The 27560-nt window shown below is 36.4% G+C and overlaps 1 protein-coding gene across 19 annotated transcripts in view; it reads right to left on the bottom strand.

Annotated features, from left to right (window-relative positions):
• Positions 1 to 27560, bottom strand: part of MBTD1 (mbt domain containing 1) — an 81840-nt gene that overhangs the window by 13740 nt on the left and 40540 nt on the right. For all 19 annotated transcript variants that reach the window (XM_072646715.1, XM_072646714.1, XM_072646713.1 and 16 more), the window contains 7 exons: positions 19027 to 19144; positions 4094 to 4228; positions 3740 to 3828; positions 2517 to 2751; positions 1836 to 1891; positions 1388 to 1492; positions 354 to 501 (listed from right to left, as the gene is read on the bottom strand). In XM_072646715.1, the coding sequence (XP_072502816.1) occupies positions 354 to 501; positions 1388 to 1492; positions 1836 to 1891; positions 2517 to 2751; positions 3740 to 3828; positions 4094 to 4228; positions 19027 to 19144 (886 nt within the window). The remainder of the gene's footprint in view (positions 1 to 353; positions 502 to 1387; positions 1493 to 1835; positions 1892 to 2516; positions 2752 to 3739; positions 3829 to 4093; positions 4229 to 19026; positions 19145 to 27560) is intronic.

Raw genomic sequence — 27560 nt, forward strand, 5'->3', positions numbered from 1 at the left:
CAATCTAATGAGGGAAGCCGCCCTTAAGGCTTAAAGATTTGTATGGTCAAAAATACTCTGTTACTGCCTGCACCATATATCTGCTAAACCTGGGTTTTATTGGTTTTCCCAACAGCATTTGGTACTATCAATTAATTCCTACTATACACAGAACCACAATGAAATGTTTCATAATGTACAGTTGTCTGTTAAACCTTGCAATATGTAGGGTTTTTTTTTTTATTATATACAGATTTTTAAGGACAATATTGGATAAGCTGCATATAAACACCAAAATGATATTGAAAAGAAAAAAGTGGTGATAAAAATATAGTACAATATCAGAAACATCATTTTAGGTTAAAATGAGATACCTCTGGGTGGAGTTAATTCAATCATGTTAATTTCACAGAAACCAACAGGGAAAATAGAAGGGGAGGTTGCATGGTAACAAAACCAGTCAGATCCATCTGCTGCTTCTGATCCATCAATCCCAATCATAAGGAATCCATCTGCTAGCACCTTTATGAATTAAAAGCCCAAATATTTGAAATTAGGAAACACTCTTAGGAATTCAAGTTAAAAGAAATTAATCTAGACTACCTTTTCATTTAGAATTTTATTTACTCTACTGGAAGAATCTCATTACAGAAGTGAAAAAAGGGTCAGGTTATACTCACAGATTTTTATGTTATCTAATTCAAATATACAATTTCATTAATTCTGAGTTGGCAGTGTAAAATTTGGTGTGTACTAGGGCTAAGGTTACATATAAGTGAAGAAAAATAAAAGTTAAAATATTCCCCAACTTGGCTGGTGAAATTCCATACCTTAGAACATTATTCTTTTTGTTTAGGGTTTTGTACTCTGTTAAAATACAAACATCTTTGAGAATATTAAGAATTTAAATGATTAATAGTTATTTATATCTGATTATAAATTCAGTAACAGATCCTTTAGAAGGTTATGAATTAGGCATGGAATGGGAAGATGTAAATGTAGGAAAGAGGGATGGAACACCTGCTGGAAGACCAGGAGGATGGACACTGCAAGCACCAACTCTGATTACTTTACAATTCTTTCCTAGGTCCAGTGACCAAGAAATCAATTAAACTGCTTGTAAGACAGGATACACTGTAGAATACAACACTGGCATAGTGTCCCTCTGTAGAATGTGGTCTCAGAACAACAATCTTTGCAAAGTGCTGTATGGATGACCTATGTTAAGAAGTAAAACTCTGAAGTTATTGGGGTTAATACTGGTATTCTCTTTTCCCAGTCCAGATTCAGACATAAGCACACACGTACAAACATTTCACTACCAATCTAATCAGCTTCTACCTTTTTCATCACCACAGAGCTCTAGTTAACACTCACTTTTTATTTAAACTTACATTCATCATCTCACCTTTCTAATGGTTGCAACACATATTGCAGATAGATTTAGAGGATCTATAGCTTCCAATTTCATTCCTTCCTTGTACCATTCCCCACTCTGGTCTACTTCTTTTACCTAAAAGATTATAAGAAAGCACATCTACTATTATGCAAAAAGTGCTGCTTGCAGTATTTTGCAAAACAGTACCCATTTTAAAAAAGCTCACCAAAGAAGAGGTGAAAGAGCTTCCTACCTACCTAACATTGTTGTTCAAACTTTCAATAGCATTAAAGGAGTACAGGAAAATAAAACAGAATTTTAGGGCAATTATAATAGAGATTTATGATACCTAGGTATTACAAAATCTTAATCTTTGTAAATGACCATATAATTGTGATTTCCATTAATTTATGAAAATACCCACAACCCTCTTTCAAATCTAATTTACAAATGAGGGTTCTTATGAAAAAGCTCTTACCTTAGCAAATAAATGTGGTGGTGTATCAAAATGTCCATCCTGTTTCTTAGTAATATCTACAAGGAAAAGTTACATACTAATCTGTCAGCATTTGAAAGATCAAAAACCACCTTTTCTTTGAAAGTCTTCAAACCTACATGGCACATGATGCCCTCAAACATGGCAAACACATGTCTCCCACACTTCAAAACTACTCTTAAGGAGTCCTTTTCCTGAAGAGAACATGTGCATATACTACTAAATGAATTAAGTTAATTTGAATGCTGATATACTACAAGCTAGAGAATTATTTAGATCACCTAATTTTAGGAGTGCTACCAAGGCATCTGATAAAATCTCTGTCCAAATTTACTTCTAGTAACTTGATTAAAATGGAAAAGTGGGGAAAACTGTGTTTAGGTTTTTCTGTTTTTTTAAAGGATGAGCTGGAAGACTAGAAAATAAGAAAACAATTATTATGACTATGGGCACATTTTGTAACCAAGTACAAGCAAAGGAAGCATAGAAAATTAATCAGTTAAGACATTATTATTCTGGTGTAAACATTCACTAACTAAATTAGAAGCTGCTTAGATAATTAGAAGGCTATTTTAAATTTAAGACATTTTGCAAAGAAAAATATTTGAAGAGTTATATTGTCTCATTGATATTTGTAGTAAAAATTATTATAAATGTGCTCACCAGATCTTTTGAATCTATGCCCTATACTTCGAGACCAACCAATATGATGAATCAGTGGACTATACATGTGGCACCAGAAGTCATCTGTTTTGTCTTCACTTTCTTCATACACTAATCTTAATCTTCCTCCAATTACACTTTCAACAATTGCGACCCGTGTTCGACACAGATGTGTCTTATCAACCACTTCTACCCTCATGGAAGGCTTGAAAGGATACTGCATACTTTCTGACACCTTGAAATCAAGGAAAGAAATAACTAAGCACTCATTTCAATCCAACCTACTATATGCAGAGGACTAAGCTAGATCTAAGTATTCAAAGATGATAAATAAAACCAATCCCGCACTGAAGGAATTTACATTCTCCTGGTATGTACATTGGAATAAACATTAATTTACTATTTCATTACTAATGCAAAAAAAGGACATGACCAGAAAAGGAGGTAGACCAGTCACGTACTAAGACAACAACTCGACAGTGACTGGTACACTGATATTAAAGATCTTACAAAGAACCAGAAGGTGATCTCCAGAATAGTAGGTAGATTCTGTAATTAATCAACAAGCCTGCCACTGTCTGTCACTGTGCCAGGTTCTAGAGGTAGAAAATCCCTTCCTCAAAGAGCTTACATTCAATTGGGAGAGATGCAACATGTAAAAAGGATAGATATATATACACACACAACAAACATGTAAGAAGAATATATACCCATTTACAAATACACATATACATGCTTAAGTGTGTAGAGAGTTAGGGGTTTCAAGAAGTAGAGGTGAAGAAAAGAAAACACTTCAGGCATTGGGGACAACCTATGCAAAGGCATGGAGGGAAGAGAGAGGCCGTGTAGGAATGGTAATTAGATCAATTTATCTGAATATAAAGGGCATAAAGAGGTGTAACATATCAGTCTGACAAAAGAGACTAACATTATGGAAAGACATCGGTATGAACAGCACAAGAAAAGGTCTTAATCTGCACAGGTGGAGGAAATACACACAGAGATGAAATCTGATGTACTCAGGTATTAAAAGGATGTGCATTTCTTTCAAATGGTTTTTATAAACGATGTTTGATGAATAATAAAATCAGTTCACTGTGATTTTAAACATATCTACAGTAACAAAAAGTTTCAGGTTAACATGTCTCGAAAGCCCCCAAATGCCTAAATCCTGACAATTCTTTATGTTTTAATTAAAAGTGATTTACATAAGGCAGATTTACCTTTTGAGAGAAGTCAGGAGGAAGTGTTTTGGCACCAGTAAGTCGTTTCACTAGAAAAGCTTTCCAGTTTGTGTACTTGTGTTGAATGGCTATTGCAAAAAGAAAAAAATGACCAGTCATATTTAACAAGGCATGAAACTTGTTTTGTAATCAGATCTCTTTGTTAAGGAAAAAAAAATAATGACAATAGTATCTCAGGAATTCAGGGTCTTAAAATTAGCATGTATTTGAATAAATCAGCAAAAGAATCAGAGCAAAAATACCAACTTGGAAATTAACTTTAAGATAGAAGAGAAGCAATATCATTCCTGGACTTATTACATGTGAGTCAACAGTTCTATTACTCTTACTTACTCCGAGGAGGAACAAGAGGTTTCCCACTGGCTGCACACCAACCAACTGGGTGGATATCAGACCCACATATGTTGCACCAAAAGTCCAGGCTGGAGTCACTTTCAAACCCTTCATATCTTAAAAGGGCATTGTAACCTGAAAGAAATGAAAAATGTTTAAAGGAAAAAACCCAAATGCAGCAAATAGGATTTTACCAAGGAAAATAAAATATAGTAATTGGAACAAATTAAGGAAAAAATGCACGAAATTTCTTATTTTTTGTTTAGAAAGGTGTCCTTTTTGGTCTTGCAATTTGTACCAAATTCTGCAGGGGGGGGGGGTGAATTGTTGAAATCTATTAGAATATATTTTAAGGCAGTTTATTATATATTTTAATACATATTTTAAAGAAGTTGCTAGTATCTTGGATGATTACATTGATCCATTATTTTAAAAAATTGAAACAATGAAAAATTTGAGCTTTGGCAATTCTTAAGGCTATTTTTCCCATCATTTATTTGGTATTAACAAAGTTTTATAGTTATGATGGGCCAACAATTTAATACAATGTGCCAAGGATTAACAATGTACCAAGGACTATGGGAATTAAGGAAATCTTGGCTGAACAAATGGCATTTGAACTAGACTTTTTAAAGGAAAGGTAGGAATTTCAAGGGCTGGGCAAGTGAAGGGTAGGAGAAAGCTGAAGCCCTGGAGAAAGCTCCAGCAATTTCCTGGCATTTAATATATAAACTTGAGAACTATTCTTGGGTCTTAACTGTCTTGGTCTTTAACATATTAAAAAGAAGATGCCCAGTATATAAATGATACTTCTTCATGACCTAACTATATAAAAAACTAATACCAGATAGCTTATAAGCACAAAACTCTCTGGTCCAGCAAGCTTGTAACACGAAGACCACCTCTGTGAACAGGAAGATTTTCAATGGGGGAGATGGGACAACAGGCAACCCATTACGTACAAATAAGATATAGACAGGATATATTGGGGGTAGTGTTGTAGAGAAGGTACTTGCATTAAGAGTTGTGGGGAAATGGGATTTGTGCTGGGGCCTGAGGAAGGCAGAGAAACCAGGAAGAGGAGTTATAAAGGGAGAGACAACTCCAGGCATGGAGGACAGCCAGTGAAATATCTTATGGAGTACCTTATGCAAGGCGAGCAGTGTCACTGGATTACAGAGTAAATGAAGTGGAGTAACATGTAAGAAAAACTGGAAAGGTGGGTGGGTGGGTAGGGGGAAAGGCAGGTTATAAAGTACTTGAAATGCCAAATAGAGGATTTTATTTTGATCTTGGAAGTCACAGTAAGCCACTAGTTTTTACTTAGCAGCAAGATGAAATGATGATATCTGAACTTTAGGAAGGTTACTTTCACAGCTGGATACAAGAACTGGAGTGGGGAGTGAGACCAACTACAAGGTTATTGCAGCAGTTCAGGTGTGAGCTGATGAGTGTTTGCAGCAGGGGAGTGATGGTTTCAGAGGAGAGAAGGTGGTGTATGCAAGAGATGTTGTGAAGGTAAAATAGACATGAAAGTGTGAGGAGTCTGGGTGACAGGGAGGATGGTGGTACCCTTGACAATAAGAGGGAATTCAGGAATCAAGCAAACAATTTACAAGCATTTATTAAGCACCTGCCATGTGCTAGGTATTGTATCTATGTACACATTTGTGTATGTATACTGTGTGTGTGTGTGTGTCTATACACACACACACACACACACACACCCCTAAAGAGAGCTAGGATATATGTGTATGACATGCACACACACATATATACACATACATACACATATACACACACATACGCACACATATAAATAATTAAAGAGGGAGGAAGTGGTTTGAGAGGTGCAGGATCAAAAAAGGCTCTATGTAGGAGATGGTACTGAAATTGCACCTTGAAGGAAGAGAGAGGGATTCTATAAAGTAGAGGCTAAGGAATAAATGTATTCCAGATATAGGGGGTCAGTTACTGCAAAGGCATGGAAAAAGATGTGTGATGAACATAAAAAAGGGTAATTTGAATGGATTACCAAGTGTGGGACGTGAAGTAATGTCCATTGAAGTTAGAAAGCTATGAGGGAACCAGGTTGCAAAGAGTTTTAAAAGTTAAACAGAGGAATTTATATTTGAATCTATAGGCAACTGGGAGCTAATGGAGTAGGGAAGTTACATGGTCAAATCTGAGTTTAAGGAAATCACTTAAGCAGCACTTTGTAGGGTGGATAGGAACAACGAGATAGGTATTTGTGGCAGGAAGGCCCATTAGGATGCCATTACAATAATGTAGATGAGAAGTAATGAGTCCCGAACTAAGGTGGTGGCTGCACAAGAAAAGGTGTGAAATGTGAGAGTTATTATAGAGATGTCAAGATATGGCAAATAAATATGTGGGGTGAGGAAGAATAAGAAGGTGAAGATAATCCCAATGCTGCAAACTAGGAGAATGGAAGAATGGTGGTATCTTTGAAATAAATAGTAAAGTTTGGAAGAGTTGTGGGGTTTTGGGGAAAAGATATTTGAGAAATCCAATTGGATAGCTAATTTAAAATGTCAAGCATGAATTTGGTCAAGCATGATGAGGGAATGGAACTCAGAAGAGAGATTGTGGTTAGATACATAGATCAAAGAGCAATCAGCATAAAGATGACAGTTAAAAACAGGGAAACTGATGAGGACACCAAGAATATAGAGAGAGGAGCATATGACACTCACGGGGGTGTGACATAGATGGTCTATCCAGCAAAGAAAAATGAGGAGTGGTATAGGCAGGAGGGGAAGCAGGAAAGAGTGGTGTCATGACAACTCGGAGAGGAGAGACTGGTCAAATGAAGCAGAGAGGCCAAGTAGAAAGAGAAAAGGTCACTGGATTTGACAATCAAGAGATTACTGGTAACGTCAGAGAACAATTTCAGTTGAGTGGTGAAACTGGAAGCCAGACTGCAGTGTTGAGAAGAGACAAAGGTAGTGCATATGGACAACTTTCTCTAGGAGTTTTACTGAGAAAGAGGAGAGATATAGGATGAAAGTTTGAGGGGATGTTAAGGCCTGGGAAAGGTTTTTTCAGGAAAAGGGAAATGTGAGTATGTCTGGAGGCAGTAAGGGAGGAACCAACAAATAGAAGAGTTGAAAATTTGAGAGAGAAGGGATGATTAAAGTTATAATCTGCTGGAGAAGCTAAGAAGGAATGGGATCAAGGATATATTGTAGAAGGGCTGGTCTTGCTAAGGAGGTCTGTCAGAATTGACAGAACAGAGAATTGTAGATAATGTCAAAGGGTTTTGAAATGGAGAAGGGGTGAAGAGGTTTAAAATAAAAGGCCTTAATTTTCTTCGTAAAGAGGCAACGTCCTCAAGTGTAGAGAGAAGAGAAGAGGGGAAGCTAGAAGGGAGACAAGGCTAGAAGACTTTCTATCTGGAATCACTTGGACAGGAATGAAAGGATTACCTTGCTGAAGGGTGGGCCCAGCTGAAGTCAGATAATATGCATTGAGAATACATCTAGTCAGTATGGCTAAGTAATTTTCTCCAGCTCCATTTAGGAGTGCAGGAATAGGAAAAGAAATAAATCATGGGAATAATCCAGGGCTGAAGTTTGACAAGGGATTAGGGGACAATGTGGGGTTGAACTGGCTAAGGGAAGTCAGGGCAAGGGCAATGGTCTGAGAAGTACTAAGGAGTGGAGGGACTGAAGGTTGAAAAGAGGGCAGAGAATAAGTTTAAGAAGGATGAGGCACAGAAGGAGATGGTATGAGAGATTAGCTAGAAGACAGTCAGAATTTTAAAGGAGGGAAGTAAAACACTTGGAGATGATGAGATCAGGCAGAGTATGACAATCCTTGTGTGTGGCAGAGTGAAGGTTGGTCATGGTCAGATTGAAGGAGGTCATGGAGTTGGAGAGAGACTCAACAGGAATGATGAAATACTAGTATGAAGTGAGGAGCTGGGAAGGAGAGGAAAACATTAAGCCAGGTGGCTGAGCTTCTTGAGAAAGGGGAGAGTATAAACCAGGAGCTGACAGACAATAGCCACCATGACCTGGATTTGGTGGAAAATTTTAACCGAGTTTCAAAGGAAGGGAGGTTGCTGAGTGATGGTAGTGGAGGAAGAATCTGGAAATGGCAGAGGGGAGCTAGTATTCTGACCGTCCCCTCCAGAACCAGTGTGTCAGGGTAGGGTTAGGGAGTCTAATGAGTGAAGGTATACCAGTGTAGGGAGGATGGCAATGACATTTGGGGGAAGTCAGATCTTAAATGAGGTCTAGCAGATCAAAAGATCTGCTTTCTCTAAAGAGAAAGGGATCCAGAATGAAGGGAGATTTGTTCACTATGGAATAGGAATTCTAGAAGGCACAGGAAAAGGGGTAGGCAGGATTGGAATGAGACAGATTGGGTAGGGTGAAGGAAGATGGACATGAGAGAACAAGGACATAGAAGCTGAGAAGAATTTGCTCCTTTGTGGCTGGTGGTTGGAGTAATACAGGGATAGGGAGAGAATCAGGTAGTTGGAGGTTGTTACAAGGGTCATGGTAAGTGGCGGATGAAGAATGCCCAGTGTCATGTTGGCAGGCAAGGGCTTCCTGTTTCTTCTGTGTGTCTGCGAAGGGTGAAGACAGGTAATGCTATAGCTAGGTACTTCTGGAAAGAAGAGTTTTCTAGGCAGGGTCTGGGTCACTCCTGACACTACTATGGCAACAAGTATAGTGTATGGGTAGGTACAATAAGGAGATGTGACTCTGTGGTGCTAATGGCCAAAGAAGAGTTGGAGATAGGTTAAGCTAGGTAATGTGGGAACCAATATGGAACGCCAATTCAAGTGCCCTGAATGCCAGGGGAGAAATTTGCAATTGGAAGATTGAACAAAGGGAGAAACTCTAGGTTCCTGAGCAATGGAGTGTCAACAGATTAGCATCAAATCAACTTTATAACCAAAAAATACATCTATACATAGAGAGCAACAACAAACAACAAGTAACATGATAACCTTTCCCAATCCTTCTGATTGGGATGCAAATGGGATGCAACTACCAGATAAGGTCAAAATGTGTACATAATTTAGATGGGTGATATCATAAGTAGAAAGGTTATCATAAGCAAATTAGGGGAGGATGGAAAAAAAAAATTACCTGTCAGACTGATGGGTCAGGGAAGAGTTTGTGACCCAACAAAAGACAGAGAAGATCATGGGAGGTAAAATGGAGAATTTTTATGACATGAAATTAAAAAGTTTTTAGCATAAACAAAACCAGTACAGCCAAAACTATGAGAAAGCAGGAAACTGGGGAAACTTTTTTACAGTAAGTTTCTTTGATAAGGCCTCAATTTTCAAATATATAGATAGGGAACAGAGACAGATTTATAAAAGAGCCATTCCCCAATTGACAAAATGTCAAAAGCTATGAACAGGCAGTTTTCACAAGAAATCAGAGCTATCAAGTCATATGGAAAAAATGCTCCAAATCCCTAATAATTAAAGAAATGCATATCAAAACAACTGAGGTATCACTACACCCCTACCACATTAGCTAACACGACAGAAAAGGAAAATGTCAAATGCTCCAGAGGATATGGAAAAAACTGGTACACTAATGCACTGCTGATGCAGTTGTGTACTAGTCCAACCACTCTGGAGAACAATTTGGAACTATGTCCAAAGGGCTATAGAACTCTGGCCTAGCAATCCCACTACTAGGTCTGTATCCCAAAGAGATCAAAGAGAAAACGGAAAGGACATTTAAGTACAAAAATATTTATAGCAGCTATTTTTGTAGTGGTAAAGAACTGAAAATGGAGAAGATGATCATTATCTGATGAATGGCTGAACAAGTTGTGGTATATGATTGTGAAGGAATACTATTGTGCTATAAGAAATAATGAGGGGGATGGTTTCAGAAAAACCTGGGAAGACTTACATGAACTGATGCAAAGTGAAGTGAGCAGAATTAGAACACTGTACATAGCAATAGCAAGATTGTAAACTGTGAAATAGAATGATCCACAGTTCCAAAGGATTCATGATGAAAACTGTGATCCACCTCCAGAGAAAGAACTGATACACTCTGAATGTAGACTGAAGCATTTTTTTCACTTTATTTTTCTTGCTTTTGTATTTTTTGGCAACACGACTAATATAGAAATGTTTTACATGACTTCACATGTATAATGCGTATCATATTACTTGCCTTCTCAATGGTTGGGGAGGAAGAGACTATGGAACTAGAAAAAAAAATGAATGTTTAAAAATGTTATGTAATTTTTTGGGGGGGCATACCTAATGGGTAATTTGTTTTGCTTGACTACATATATTTGTAATGGGTTTTGTTTTTGTTTCTCAATGTGGTGGGGAGTGGGAAGTGGGGAGAAAAGGTAGATTTTTATTGATTGAGAAAAATAAAAATTCAATTAAAACCAAAGAAATGTAATTCCAAATGGGATAGTGAGAGAAATATTGAATAACTGCTATCAGGAGACCCAGACTAAGATCTAGGTTCCTGGGTCTGGTACTGATTATTTGTGTAACTTTAGTTTGTAGCGGGAAACTTGATTAGCTTAGAGGCTCAGTTCCTCAACTGCACAGTAGGTGATGATAAATAACTCTCTCACATGTTGTGAGAACATTGTGCAACTGTTAGAAAAGCCACCTAATGGTTAATTATGATTATACTCTTAAAAAGTGTCAACCCAGGAAGCAGGAGATCAAGGCTTTTGTTTCACTTCTATCACTAACAAAATGACCTTCAACAAGCTACCAACTCACAAAGTACTATTTCCTTAACTAAAAAATGAGGGAAGAAGGGAATCTAGGGCCTGCCTTGTTGCTGTTGAAGTTGAATGTGTGTGTGTGTGTGTACGTGAGTGTGTTCATTTGGCAGCATCTGAATAGGTAAAGAGGTGGAGGGTGGTGAGAATGAACCATGACTAAGGTTTGGCAAGGAATGTAGGGCAAAAGGGAGAGGGACTCAAGAACATAGGACAGTGTAGGACTGGAAGGGCTAGGCAGGGAAGTCAGAACAGGAGCAATAGTCTGAGAAAGTGCTAAGGTAGAGGTAAAGTTTGAGGTAAGAGGGAAGTATAGATTTAAGAGGTTTGAGGCAAAGATAAGGATGGTATGATAGTAAGTTACAGTTAGCTGTAAGAGTATTATCAGTTTTAAATGAATGAAGTGCAACATTTTGGGATGACAATTCTTTTGAGGGGCTGAGGTTGAATGGAGTCTAAAAATTCCATAAATCTCTAATATGAATGATACATCACATTTTTTAAAAAAAATGGGACTAGACCTGTGATTTCATTTGAAAAGGTAAGTGATGAGTAAATTCCTTGACATCATGAGGCTAAATGGAACTCCCTCTGATGTGTCAGAAGAAGGCCCTGAGGCCTCTCTGACTTCCAATGAAGCTACCCACTACATCACACTGCCTTTCTTGTACATAAGCATGTACAAAATTGTAGTCAGCATATATTGACTTAGTTCTGCTTTTTCCATCTCAGGTTACTTAACACAGACTTTTTATAATTTCTCCGCTTATTTTTGTTTTTCTTATGGTGATATGACACTTCAATATAAATAATACAGTGGAAAAAGCAGTGTATTCAGAGGAAGAACATCTGGGTTCAAAGTACTCTTTAAATACCCATGCAAACTGAATTAACCAAGTGAGTCTACCTGCTTTTTAACTATGCAGAAGGTTTTTTGTTTGTTTTTTGCTATAAATCTTTATACAAAATAAACTTGGAAAACAATTTCTTTGGCATGTATTTCTAATCTTTTCAGCCGTACTCCATTCAATCAATGCCATAGAGAGTAACCCTGGGTTCTCAAACCCAACTCTGGTAGGTCCTACCATGATGAAAAAACTGGTCACAAACAAGGGAGTGCTGGTAAATGTTTGATAACAGGCTCTCAAAAAAAAAAGTATGCATAACTCACTTTAAAACTGAATATTGTTAAACATTTTTGCCATCACCTTCTTATATCTAGTCAACAACAAATCAAGCTCTGATTTTGTTAAGATGTTTTTGCCAATTCTAATGTGTAAATGCTCACCTTGAAAATTTAACAATTGACTTTTGGGAACTCATAAGAGCCTTGGTTCCAGCACACAAGTGGTACCCACTGAAGGTCTCTCATATCTGGCTTTTAACATTTTTCCAAACGTCTATTTACTATGTATGATTCAATCTCTGTGAAATGTCTGTTCACAACTGACTGATTTATACATGTCTACTGGACACTGCATATTTATTGCTTTTATACACATATCAATACCTTCTAATTTCTCGAAGTTATTTTAGCTGTGATTTATTGCAAATGTTTCCCACTGTTACCTTTTTAGTCTGGTAGTATATAGTTTTGCTTTAAAGAAAACTGATTTGTTATTTTTATGCTACTTTCTGAATATGCCTTTTCTCAGTCTAGCCACTGATCCATTCCTCGAAACAAAAACTTTTTAGAAGGGTAAGAAAAACGCAGTTAAGCAAATCTAACCAACATACCAGCCAAGACTGACAGAAGAGGTGATAAGATATTCCAAAACTCTCATCTCCCACCTCTTCTTGCTTTTCTTTATAGCTTAATTATTTCTCACTGTGTAAGAAATTGTTTTTAAGTAACCCAAACTTTCAACATCATCCTCAATGACTTCTTCTTCTCTGACAGTCAATGATTCATTGCTCCCTTCTAAGTTGGGCTAAGCAGCCCATTATGCTTTCTTCTAACTTTTAAATATGTATCTATTTTTATATTTAAACCTTATGGCAGTGGGAGTTTATTATGGAATGTAGCATATTGTATGGAATTAAAATTTTATTTTTTCCACATAGAATTGCTCCCCAAAACATGTGACTGATGATTTTATTCCCAATGTTTAACTTCAATGAATTCCTTTCTGCATTGCAAAATTTCAACAGGTTTATCATAAATTAGAAGCTACCATTTTGGTGGCTTTTCACAAGACAGTTCCTCTAAGTTGGCAGGTTAAGCATGGCCTTCAAATTTTGATGCCTGATCAAGAGGTGGCTGAAGAGTAGCAGTAACCAATTTATCTCTACAATAATTCAACTTCACATAATTCAATTCAATTGTGGTTTTATGCCTGAATTCTCAGTTTTGTCTTTCTTCATTCATCTTTCCTGTTTGGCTTGGTCTATTCCCTTTAATACTCTGTTTCAATTCATTTCAGGTTACTAAGGTTCCAACATATCTGGGGTTCTTTCTGAAAGCTCTCTTCTCTTTCATTGGTCTACTCCTCTGATTTTGTTTTTTTAAGTCTTGGGTAGTTTGGAAAATTGTAGCTGTAGAAAATATTTTAAAGACCACAAAGGTTAAGTTCCCCTTTGTTGGCTGTTTACTCGTCTTCCCTCTGTTTGTTAGAATTTTGGTTTGTTCATTTTTTCTCTCTCATAAATTATCCTGGAATGTTGTCACTGCAATTCATAAAACAAAAGACACTAAAAAAACGGCCCTCAATCCTGAGTGACCACTCTGCATTTATAGCACCAGACTATTGGAAAAGGGGGAAAATGGTGCCAAAATCACAGTCTTTACAAATAAATATTAATTTGGCTGTTAGTATTCTAATTGTGAGATGCCTCTTCAATGACCAAATGGGCATACTACTTATTATAGAAAATGAATCATATCAAACTTGATGCTGTCACCATAAATGGAACCAGATAACAAAACCAAATTGAAGTTAAATGGAAGGATGGCTACTGGGTTCTTTTTTGGGGAGGAACATAAAAGAACTGGTTTTTATTATACATCTAAACACTAGAAGAAATATCATTTCTTTGAACATCTTGTAAAAAAAAAACCATCATGAGAATAATTAAAGATTATTGCCCTAATTCTAGTTGCAAAGGTTGGGGTAGTAGATGAATTCTACAAAAAAATCTGGCAAGATCTTCCAAGTTAAATATAGACTTTAATAATTTAGTGGCTTCAATGCAAACTGGGAATGGAGGAAGACAGTGACAAAAGTGGGTTTGGAGGAAAATGGTGACAAAACAGTGGAAAATATGATTTAGGAGCAAGAAATGAGAGATGCCAAAGGCTTGCAGACTACATAGAAGCCTTCTAGTTATATGTCATACATTTTCTCTTTGAGGAAACAATTAGGAGGCACTGGAAACCACAAGCAACAAAGACATCAGTAAAATGAAATTGAGTCTATGTGAAAGCCATCAACAAAGAAATACAAAACTAGAAGAAAAAGGTAATACATAATTCAATAAACTTCAACCTGACCTATTTAAACTGAATTCTGAATAGATTAAAAATAGGAAATGGACAGAGGAAAGGACAATGACACCAATTATAATAATCACATTAGAAATTTATCTGATTTAAATCAAATACTATGACAAAAAGACAAAGAATCTACAAACTGCCTCACTAGTGATCTACTTGCTAAGACAAGAATATAGATTATAAATCATTTGTAAATCTAATGGAGGATGGTGGAAAATAATGTATTTCTCATAATATAATGAGGGACAATGGAAGGAAACATAAATTTAAAGGAAGCTTGGTGAGAGACCCATGATATAATCACAAGGGCATTTAAGGATGAAATTAGAAGAGTGATAAATGAAAAATGAAAAAGAGCTATAAATATCTTTATAACAGACTCTTCACCATCAGGCATAGACAAGCTACAATATAGTTCTGGATGTATTTACTAGAGAAAATGAAAACAATACTAAAAAAATAGAGACTCAAAAAGAAAGCATCTGGACTAAATTAAATACACACAGAGACAAGGTTCATGCTTGAGAAGACAAAATTTTGAGGGCACTGAGGGATTCATTCTCAACATATGTGAAAGAGGTTGATAACAAGGATGTGGGGAAAAAACCTCAGATACTAATACTTTAAAAAAAAGGCAATCAAGAGAACATGAATCACAACTGACTGCCTATACAAAAATTTTATGAGAATCATATACACATACACTGAGATTCTTCATGACAGGGTCAGAAGAGAATGATCAGGGAATTCACAAATAATTCTTCACAGTAGGCTACACATCTTTACCATTACAAAATTGACTTGACAATATAGAGAATACAAGATCATACTTTACTTAGAGTCAGTTGGCTCTATGAAAGCATTAGCTTTGGTAGAGGAAAATGCCACCTTAGAGGCTCATTTCCATCAAGGTTGTTTCTCAAGAACATCTCAAAATCTGTTAATACTTTGCAAAATATAACAGAAATAACTTTGTCCAGTGACTCCTTCCATAACATTCAGTGAGGAATAAAACAAAGATGTAAGGTTGCCAAAGGTGCTTGACACTATCAAACATCTGGAGGATGATGCAGCATAGAGCTCAGGTTGAAGAGGTCCTCCAGATACTCCTGGTTTGCAGATAAAACTGTGCTGATTGTATCAAGTTCCAGAACAATGTACAGTCTCCTAGATGAAATTCATAATCATCCAAAAGAATTTAGCTTATTCAGCATTATCCACACAGGAAAAATCAAGTGGATAGCTGTCAAAGTCTTGACTTGCAGCTGAATGGACAATTTATCAGTCTATCTATCCATCAGTAAATGTATTTGGACCAGACACTGCAAATGGACAATAAGAGGGGCCCAGAGATGAATAGGAAGAGGGACAGAGCAGGGAAATTGGGAAATTGTATGAGCATCTTCCCCACACAAAAGCCCATCTTTTCACACCAGTATTTTCCTGGTGATGGTATATGGCTGGGAATCATGGAATACTAGCCTACGAAATACTGAAGTTAAGAATCCCCCAAAGGACAACACAGTGGATATGAACAGGCTGCAATAGGCTATAAATTAGGCAGAAGCATGTAAAGGATGTCAGGGAAAAGTGGAACTAGGAAAAATGATGGGGCTGGTTAAACAATGAAAGCAAGGTACAAATGATGGACAGCCTATGTGCTCCATTCTGAAGAAAACATGAAGAAGGCCCTTGCAAATTGGGAGGACCCCCATGTTAAATTTAGGGGAGGGTATGGTTAAGAGTTGTATAGTATGGGAAGGCATGGATGAGCTGTGATCTGTGTAGCAGAAGGAAATATGTCACTCAATAGGATTCCACATCCACTGGGTACCCTGTATTATTGTCATTTTTACTATAGGTAGAGTTAATTGATAGACACTGGCTTTGTGACCTGGGCAATTCACCCAATCTCATAATGCCCCAGTAACTTCTCTAAGACTATAAATTGCAGACCAAGTATGAATCTGCACTGGTAGAAGGTGTTTCCTCCCTCCAAGTTCTCTACACCAATGAAATCACATGTGAAGACAAAAATTATACTTGTTAGCTTTTTCAGCACTATGATGAATATAAATAGTCACAGGGTCATTTACTCTAATGCTTTTGTTTTTCAGTTGAGGTTCAGAAAAGGTAAATAACTTGTCTAAGGTTGGACAGATAATTAAATGTTCTCAAATTCCAAATCTAGTAACTCTTTCAGTATAAACCACTGCCCACTCTCCCCGGCAACCATCATCCACTCTTCTGTGTTATAGCTTTGGCAGGTAAGATGGTTTTTCCCCTTGACAATGCTAAGTCCTCCACTCCTGCCCTGTCTCCTCCAGGAGCTTGACCTTCTGAAAATTAGGCAGAAGGGGATATCAGTTTTTCCTCATCCACTGCCGTTTTCCTCTTCCTTACAAAAATGCCCAGAATCTATTAATGAACAAGTATTTATTAAGTATTTATCGTGTACCAGGCACTGTATTAAGCACTGGAGACACAAAGAAAAAATCAAAAACATTTCCTGCCCTCAAGGAGCTTACATTCTATTAAGGATGGAAAGGAGAGACAACATGTATATAAGCAGGTACATACAAGATAGAGTAAACGGAAGGTAACTCTAGAGCTGAAGGCACTAATGGCTAGGGGGAATGGGGAAAGGCCTCCTCTAGTATGTAGAATTTGAGGTGAGACTTGGAAGGAAGTCAGGGATTCTCAGAGGTGGAAGTGAAGAGGAAGAGCATTTGAATGATGGGGACAGACATCCTTAAAAAACAACAAAACCCTTTACTCAAACAAGATCCTCCAGAAATCATTTTATAGCCACCCTCCCTTCCACATCCAAAGTGCTAGAAAAATCTTCTTAGCTTGTCTTCATCTTTTCACCTTCCATTTCTCAATCTCTTTCAATTTGGCTTTCATCCCCACAACTGAATTGCTACAATTTCCTCTAAGGTCATCAACAATGTCTTTATTGCCAAATCCAGTGCCCTTTTCTCAGTCCTATTCCTTCTTAACCTCTCTACAGCAGGTGACATTGCTGACTACTTGCTTCAGCCTGGGTTTTGTGATACTGCTCATTCATGGTTCTCTTCCCACATATTTGGTCTCCTTTCCTCAGTCTCCTTTTAGAAGATCAACATCCTTGTATTGACCTCTCTATATCTGTATTTCTGTCCTGGGTCCTCTCCTCTCCTCTATCTTGTTGTTCTCATCATTTCTCATGGACTCAACTATAACTTTTATGCAGAAGATTCTCCAATCTACACATTCAGCTTTCATCTCTCTCCCATCTTTCATCTCTAATCCTGTATCAACAACAGTCTTCTGGGAATCTTTATTTTGCTCCAGATTTTAAAAGGATAGCTCTTTTGCTATTTGTAAATAAACTGAATTTCAATATACTATTTTAATGATACTATGGAAGTATTCCTATTTTTAAAAAAATAGTCATGAGTAGAGGATGAATTTTTTCAAATGCCTTTTCAGTGAAAAGATAGTTTCTGTGGAAGATTAATCTAACAGCAGGATAGATTAGTCCAGCAGAATGGATTGGAAGGAAAAGAAATTAAATAGGAGGCTATCATAATAAACTAGGTGTGACTACTCCAACCCAGAACCCCTTCATTGCTCTGGGCTACTTTAGCCCTTAGTATCTGTGTATGGAAATTTAATCATATACTATTTAATCATGTTATTTTCTGTTGCTGCTATTCTAAATTATAATCTTTATTTTATAACAAATCTGTCCGATGATAAGGTTTGGGTAACAGTATAATAAAACTTTTTAGGTCCCTTACGTAAAAAGACTAATTAAGGAGGTCTTTCCTCATAATTTGTAACAGTTGTTTAAAAAAAAAAATCCAACAAAAACCCAAACCCCACAACTAAAGTGATGAAAGTACTTTATAACCTCCAAAGTTCTGTGTAAATGTGAGTTATTATTCACATTAATAAAATGTAAAAACTTTAAAAAATACACTAAAACATTTAATGGAAGACAGACTTATTGTTCTAATATTTTATTTACAAATTGTTTTTAACATTCGATATTTTTATTTTATACTTAACATTCATGTCCTATGGTGGGGCAAAGGAAATGAGAGTTTTCTACACTGCTCTGTCATCTCCTTCTTCACCCACACTTCTGTGTGTGTGTATAATTCAGAGGGGTTTATGTACCCTCTGGATTTGGGGTCCTGAGTTGTCTCACTGCTCCTTCACTGTACATAGCAAAGGGATCTGAGTTCCAGAGGGAGGGTGGAGAGTTGCTCTGTTTCCCAAATTTCCACACCAGGAGCCTGTGGAAAATTCTGACCTGGAAAGGCAAGGAACCAGGCTAACTGGTTAGCTACAACTATTAACGGGAGCTTCTAGCTGTGTACCTGTCTTCAACAATAAGGTACTGCAGTACCAAGAGAGTAATATTAGTGGGAAATGTAAGAATGGGACAAATCTGAGAAACACTGGGAAGAAAGAATTGACAGGACATGTCGACATGGACACTATCATTAACAATTCAAATCAGTTACATTAAGCAAATCGGCTACACAAATTTTCTAATATAGTCAGTTTGCATTATTCATTACAACTTCCCAAACCTCCATGTACCATACAATTTATAAGCACCTATAAAATAATCTAATTATAGGTATCATTAGCTTTTTTTTGGTCAATTACTATGAAGGTTTTTCACCTGCTAATTTCACAATTCCAGCTATCCAGAAGACTTTGGTAGGTAGGCTGCAGTCTGTATTGGGAACTTCCACCCTCACATTTTCTGAGATATCACCCCAGCAGGTCCCCATGGGTGCCTGTCATGTAAAAAGTACCAAATTAGCACCTTATTATTAGCACTCAGCTTGGAATACAATCTTTATTTTTATTAACTGTCACCAACAATGGAAATATGCAAGAAATGACAGACTAATATGTATTTTTCTCTGAAAATTCAACCTTTTCTTTTCCCTTTATTTTTCATAGAATTTTATTATTTATTTGATATTTCTAAAAGTATCTAATCTCAGGATGAATTCAAGTTTAAAAGAATTCAAAGAGGTTAAAATACACAATGTCAACTTCAGAATTCAGCAAATTATCTTATTATAGTGCATAGAAATAATATTTTATAAAAGCAGAATTATAAAACCAACTGTAGCTTTCATAAGACGGAGCCAATTTAAAATATTTGTTGCCATTTGTGATACACCTTTGAATGAATATAATTTTAATTTGACAAAGAGTAACAAGAAAAGTAATTCAAACCTGCCACAACCTGCCTTTCATGCATTATTATGTCATCAACTACAGCATTTGGGGCAATATACTCTAAATTAGTTACAGGAGGCAGGTAAGAGATTTGAGGGTTCAAGGTATTTTTTCACCTCAGTGTAAAAAAATTTCCACTTTTAAGACTAATTCACAGAAGAAAGTTTGGGCAAAATGGGCAAAAGAGAAGGTGGCAGGAAATAAAACACTCAAAAAGGCAGAGTTGTAATTTTAGAGACCTGTATTATAATAAACTATTAGTTTAACCATCTGATACTATTTCTATCATGATTAATGTAACAATTTACTGCAAATCTCTATCATCAAAAGAAAAACCTTGAACATTATAAAATGGAAATCACCAAAGAAATCTAAGTAACTTCTGTCTCCATTAGAGATGACTAACCTATATAATAACATTATGGGATTTTTAAAAAACTTTTTACCATTACAGTCTACAACTATTATAACACGTACCTCCTATCACTCTTTAGTCAAATCAATACTCGAAGCTTATTTATAGCTTGTATACAGTGGTGTGAGAATTATTTGGGACAAGTGATTTTTATATGGTTTCATCTAGTGATAGATAGCAACAGTCACATATGTGTGTCTGTATCTCCTGATGCCAGGCTCCTTCAGAACATCTGACCATGACCAAATATGTTGAGTGAAGTTGACATGAAATATTTCTTAAGTACTCTGTGCCTCTATTTCTTCATGTACTAGGGAGATAATACGGTGATGTGGGAAAGCAATAATTTAGAAATGGTTTCATTTTGGGACAGCAAAAATCATGTATGTTTGGGTATGTGTGCCCATACACATATGCATGCATGCATCCAATGATACTAATCTGTATCTCAGATCAGAATTGCAAAGTGAAACCAAATTAAACTAATTTCCCCACCTTTTGTTAGTTTTCTGTTGGTTGAGTGATGCATTTCCTTTCATTTACATGTGTTCCACTGATCTCTTCTGTTATGTTTTTAGTTCTATGGTTTTAAAGAATGGTTATTACTCTAAATGAAGTCTGAACTCTTTGAGCTTAAAGAGTACATTTTAGGGACTATTAGAGAAACTCCTGTGGCTGTTGGTATGGACAAGTCAAGCATTTTAAGATCATTCAAACCTACAGTAAACAAGAATCAGTATAACCAAAACACAAAGAAAAACTGCAGTTGAAAATGATAAATATTACCAAGAATTAACAGATGATTATCAATGCAAAAGAGCCTAATTAATCCTCAGAAGACAAGCAAAGACCTTCAGAGGGACCTGGCAGCTGAAGGGGTTGTTCCTGATTCTTATATGTGCCGAGTAGGCTTCTTAAAGTTGAAAGAACAATGAGAAGACCAGTAAAAAAAAAAGTGATTAACAGCTGCTATGATACAAAAATGCTTGACATAAGCAAGACAATACAAAGAGCAGAGGACCGAAGACTGAAAAAAGATATTTTTTATTGATGAAACTCATTCAAAGCTATACCAAAACTATTTTTGAAAGAAGTTTAGGTGATCCTATAAGATCTAGGACTCTCCATCAGACTATGTAAAGCCTCTGCCGAAAAAATGTCAGGGGACTTTTTATTTCTAGTGGGCCTGGAAGTACTGCCCCCACTGAGGCAATGATAAACTCTGATATACTGAGAAGCAGAACTATTCTAAAATGACAGAGATTCCCAAGTTGAGATGAAATATTGAACCACACACAACCTTTAACCATACCATATGCCACGAAAGACAGAGAAATGCGTCCAAGAGAGATGGAGAGAAACATGCTTCGGTGTCCTGGGAACTCACCTGATTCAAACCCCATTGATAATCTATGGGTTATAATCAAGGCTAGATGTGAGAAAATGGACTATGCATCAAAGGTATGTTTAATATTCACTGTGATGTATGGTTTCATGATGAATTAGAGAATTATTTGTCAAAATCTTATGAACTCAATGCCAAATCATCTAAAACAAGTGATTGCAGCAAAAAGAGGACATATTGCACGTTAAAATTTGTTTAAAGATGTAAACAGTTGTAAGGTTTATTGTATATATCAATAAATACAATTATTTTTAATTTGTCCCATTTAATTTGCACACCACTGTAATAGTTAACTAAATTAAATAAGTGAGTTTTTAGAAACAGAAAGTCTCCCTGGAGGTAAATGATAAGAACCACACTAAAATAATTTAAAATATTGATGATAAAGAAAAGAATTAAGTAAGGTCAGGTGAATTTGTATATTTTGGGGCAAATCAATATAAGAAAATATAGCCAGAAGAATGAGTAACCAAAGGAATCAGAGATACAAGACCTAGCCAATTTGAACATCAGGCAGTAGCTATCTGTACATGGTCTTCCACTCTTTGGCAGACTCTCTTCTGATAGGCCAACAACTTGTATGAAACACCATCTGTTAAATCCCTACCTTCTCAAGAGCCAAAGTATGAGAAAGAACAATTTCAAATTGAGGTGAAGAAAATGTCAAGGGATATAGAATTAGGTTAAAGTCCACAAACTAAAAGACAGAATCAGTTATGACTACTTCCTACCAGTGGGGGGTGGGTATGAAATACACTTCTAAATATATGGAGAAAACAGGATATCTCAGCTATCATTGATTCTGGAGGGTAGATAGGAAAGGGTTTCCATATGGAAAAATGTCAATCACTTTTTTTTTGCCTGTTTATTAATTTATATTAAATACTGGATTCTTCATGTTCTGCTATCTTCCCTATATCACTCTAGACCTCGAGGCTACCCCTATTGCCAGCAGGTATAATAAGAAGAAAACTTAAAGGAAGATGGATTATACAGATCTATACTTATGTAAAAGATAGTCTCTATGATCTTAGCAGTATTAATCTACTTAAGGTAGATTAGGTGGTAGCTAAAATTTAAAAAATTAAAGACATATCTTTTTTTCTCAGGTGGCTGGTGTAGTGGGGGGGAGAGAACAGAATAAATCTTTGAGCAGAATCTCACTTTGTGGATCAAGATAAATAATCCAGTTGTATTTCCCTGGAGACAGGTTTTGGTTTAGGTCACTGTATTGCTAGTGGGCCTAACACATAAGCCTAATATAGATCTGACTGCCTATCTCCCAAACTGGTAGGCTGACCAGAAGAAAAGTTAATCAATTTTAATGAAAGAAATCATTTAAGTTCAAGTAAATAAAGTGCCAATATTTTTATTTAAAATGGTTAACAATCTTCATTTTTCATGGGAATGTTACTTTTTGTTTCCTATAGTCTGGATTGGTATAGGAGAAAGTAGCAGAAAGTGACATTTGTTCTTGCCTGTAAGGTTGTGGTTCTGCTAGACCCTCCTAAACCAATCCATATGCTTGTCTCTATAGAAAAAAGAAAAATGGGGGGAAAAAAAGAGCACCACAATGTGAAATGTGCTCCATATAGTAAAACAAAAAGCTTATATATACATATATATGCACATATATGTAATATAAATATATACATATATACATATATACACATATGTTTCCCTTTTGTTAAAAATGAATAGTCTCAAATGGGGAAGACTGAATGACCCTGGCCTTGATGGCCATCTTCTCTCAAGTCATCTGTCTTCACTTGCTGGCAGGAGGGATAACTGAAGTCTGGATTGGCATAGTATGAACTAGCAGAACCGTAATTTACAGGTAACAACAAATTTACCTTCCAGACTCATGGCGAAGAGATCCACCTCAGGTGCCTCCCCAAACAAGGAAGATCTGGTTCACCACTTCCTGATCCAGGAACCACTCGTGTGGGTTAATCTGTGAGCGACTCTCCTTCCCTGCAAGGTAAGCTGCAATCAGGAAGGTCCTGTTGGACATGGCCCAAATCCAAATGCTAAGGGCCTCCCAACAACAACAACAAAAAGTGATCCTTTTTCTCATCTGCAAGAAAATATTTTTGTGGGAGGTTCCCTTTCCCCAGATTTCTTGTAAGCTCAAGAGTGTACTATAGCAGGGATTTTTAGAGATGTTTGGATCCTCAGTTAAGTGTATAGATATAACGCACACTAGAACTGACCACAAAAACAAGTCTACATAGACTTGCTCTATAAATAGTGTGGGCCAAAATAACACTGATAATTGCATATAAAGTGCTGGTATTAATGAATAAGATTAGAGGATAGTGTTTAGCTCTGAAATTATACTGAATCTGTCCCAACAGTGATTAAAAAAAAAAAATCTACACGAAAGCTACCATTACAGTATACTTTGAAGATTCATTTTAAGACATAATTAATGTACTGGCATGTAGTGTAGAAACAGAAAATATGGGTTTGTTACAAAAAAAGTACAGAGAATATGTTAAAATTTCACAAGAAAGAGGGAAAAAAGGGATGATTTAAAAGTGTGTGTGTGTATGTGTGTTACAGGGAAAATTAATGTTTGAACTGGCAGTAAGATTGATAATTATAGAACACTATAAATAAGTCACTAATAAGCTGTCAAATAACCTTGGATAAATCATTTCCCCTTTCTGCTAAAACAAAGAATTTGATCAGATTGACTTCTAAGGTCTGTTCCAAATATAAAATTTCATTAAAGTGTGTGAGAGGTGCTTGGATATGTTACATATAAGCATAGCAAAATGACTAGTGGTTTAGAAGGGAAAAAAATCCATTCCTTTTTTTTACTAAAAAAATATGAATGCTAGTAAAGGGCCTTGGAAATCATAGTAGCAAAGAAAAAAATATTTGAGAAAATTGAAGAGATCACATAAAAAGGAGATAGCAAAATATATGTGTATGTATGTACATAAATATATACATATATACGTGTGTGTATATCTGCATACATGTAACAAATGTGCAAAATACATGTGGATTTTCACAAGTGCAAATCAACCCTATTCTTCCCAGAAGAGGTTTAGTTTATCCATTAACAATGAGATTTTTCCAATAAAAGATGTCACCATATAGTGAAAAGAACCCTGAACTAGAAACTTGACAACTTGGGCTCAAATCCTGCCTATGTCGCTTACTACTAATGGAACCTATTCTGAGCCTTAGCTTTTTCATTTGTAGAATCCTCAGTCTCAGGGGGCTACTCTGAGGCTAAAGTGACCCTTCTGTGAGGGAGCATTCTAATAGTTCTGCCATTTTTCTGTCTCTTCTGCCTCTTTTGCTTATTTCCCACTCTCAATAAGTGCCATGGGTAGGGTCCACCAAAGCCCTATCTTCAGTGTTCTCTCTGCTTGTTAGTCTTTCCTTCACAGTGATTTGATATCTTTCCATTGCTTCAGTTATTGCTTTTATATGGAGGATTCTCCAGTCTCCTATTCCAAATGTCTGCTAGATATTTACAGAAATATACTATAGGAACCTATACTTAAAGAGGTCTGTAACTAAACTCATTACTTTCTTCTCAAAATCTGCCCTTTCTTCCATATGATGGCACCACTGTTCTTCCCAGTCACACAGACTTAATGCTTTAGAATCACCATTGACTCTTTCCTTGCTGCCCTTTACTTGTCAAGTCTTGTCCATCCTACCCCACCTCTATCGGTCCCCACTCCTTTCCTTTTTTCCTGTAACCGGGTCCTAATTACTTTTCATCTACACTACTATATTATTCCTTCCTACCTTTTAGTCTCTTTCCTCTCTAATATGTTCTTTGTAATCACTATCCTTGTAATCTTCCTAATGCACTGCTCTGATCCTATCAATCGTCTGTTCAGAGACCACTGCCTCTTAAATAAAATAAAAACTTTTCTACGTTATTTCAGACTCCACAATTTCCTTCCAAATCTATTTTCTTGCTTACTGTTTCTCTTTACACTTTGTTGCTATTTTAGATGGGTCCAACTCTCCATGACCCCATTTAGGCTTTTCTTGGCAAAGATACTAGAATTTCCTTCTCCAGCTCATTTGACAGATGAGGAAATTGAGGCAAACAGAGTTACGTGGTTGCCCAGTGTCACAAAGCTAAGAAATGTCTGAGACTAGATTTAAACTCAGAAAGAGGAATCTTTCAGACTCTAGGCCTTGCACTCTATCCACTGAGTCACTTAGCAGCTCATACTCTAGCTAAATTAGACTATCTGTACATTAGTACAGGTAATCTACTGATCTACCTTATCACAACACCTCATGCCTTTGCTGACAACAATCCTTATGTATGGAACAGTTGCCCTACCTTTGTCACCCCCATCACCATTTTAAAGTTCAACTTGCTTTCTACCTTATCTAGGAAGCAATTTCTGATCCTCTCTGCTACATTGAAGTGATTTTGTCTTCCTCAAGTTTCTCAAATATTTTTAAACCTTTCTTTAAACCTACCTGATTAAGTTCATAGGGACTGTCTTTTTCATATTTATATTCCCAGAATTTTGCACCTTTGTAGGTGCTTTAATCACTGTTGAATTTAGTAAGATAATGTATGTGAAAATATTTTGTAAACTGCAAAGACCCATGTTACTGTTGTTAACAAAATAAAAAAGGAAACTTTACGGCTTTTTAAGAAAATAATTTTGTGCCAAGACCTGTTTTCCCCATAGTTTGACTGTAATCAGTCAGAAATGTCCTGTTATTTTTAAATAACTATGGAAAACACCATTCTCATTAGGACTTTATAATACAACCTACAAGGACAAGACAGTGAAGGTTAATTTCAGTGTCTGAATATGTTCTATTATTTTGAATGCCGAGAGCACTCTGGATCTCTTTTATAGCACTTAATATTTAATTGTCTAGTCTCTAGGGGTAGGTTTTTTTTGGTACATTTGTCATAGCTTTCTAATAAGATGGTAACCTTCTTTGAAGGCAAGAACTATATTATTTTTATCTTTCTATCATCTAATGCTTGCATTTAATAAGCACTTAATATTTGCTGAATTTCAAATGAACTTGAGTATTTTAAAAATATAAATCTAGAGAACAATTAGTCATCTTAGCAGCTGAAATTCAGTAAATTTCTAATTGCATGTGTGTGTTCATCCTTTGCTGTCGAAGAAGACCATGCCATCAGAGAAATGATGACATGACCTGCACTTGACTCTGTTTTTTGAGTGAGGGAGGGCTGTTTAGGCCACCAGCCTAACTTCTCCTCCACAGCCATCTGAATCCAGTGGCCAGATATTCATCAGGATGACTGGAGATGACCCCGGATGAGGCAACTGGGGTTAAGTGACTTGCCCAAGGTCACACAGCAAGTGAATGTCAAGTGTCTAAGGAGAGATTTGAACTCAGGTCCTCCTGACTCCTGCACTGGTGCCCTATCCACTGCACCACCTAGCTGCCCCAAACTGCTAATTATATTCTAGACAAAGTCAGTAACTGCTTATGAACGGTATTGAAACATATGTAGAGGTAGGTACTGGTAGCTAAATTTTTTAGCAGAAAAACAAGTTCACTCCTAGGCTAATTCTGAAATGAACAAAGTAATCATTATTGCCTATCTGAAGAGTTGGCATATTAGGTACAAAAAAAAAGGAGTAATATGACACAGTGGCATGAGCTATCAGTGTAGTTTTGGAGTTATTGTGTACACTCTCCTTCATACAGATACAAGGCCTTTTGGTTCAAAGCTTCTTAGATTATTTTCACAGAAGAGAGAGGGTGGAAAAGGAATAGTACAACCAAAACATTTTTGGTCTCTTGAAGGATGAGAACAACAATAAAAGAAGAGACTTTAGTACTTTATATATTAAGTGTTCAGGAGTATATAAATCTGTAACATGTAAGCAAAAAAATCTGACTATATGTGACTTGGCATTTCTCATGTATTTTGTGCTTTGCTATTTTAGCCATGTCTTACTGTTTCTTATAGTACACAGATGAATGCAATGAGCCCTGACAGCATCTTTTAAATGAAACAAGTTCTATCCTCAAATATTTTTTGAAAAAAGCAGTCAAGAATCAACCATCATTCTCTGTGATGCAGATGTTCTCTATATATTTAGCTATGTTGGAGAATACCCTAGGATTAAATTTAAATGATTTACAGAAGAAA

Source organism: Notamacropus eugenii, chromosome 2, assembly GCF_028372415.1.
Source record: "Notamacropus eugenii isolate mMacEug1 chromosome 2, mMacEug1.pri_v2, whole genome shotgun sequence".
In the NCBI taxonomy this organism is placed as follows: domain Eukaryota; kingdom Metazoa; phylum Chordata; class Mammalia; order Diprotodontia; family Macropodidae; genus Notamacropus; species Notamacropus eugenii.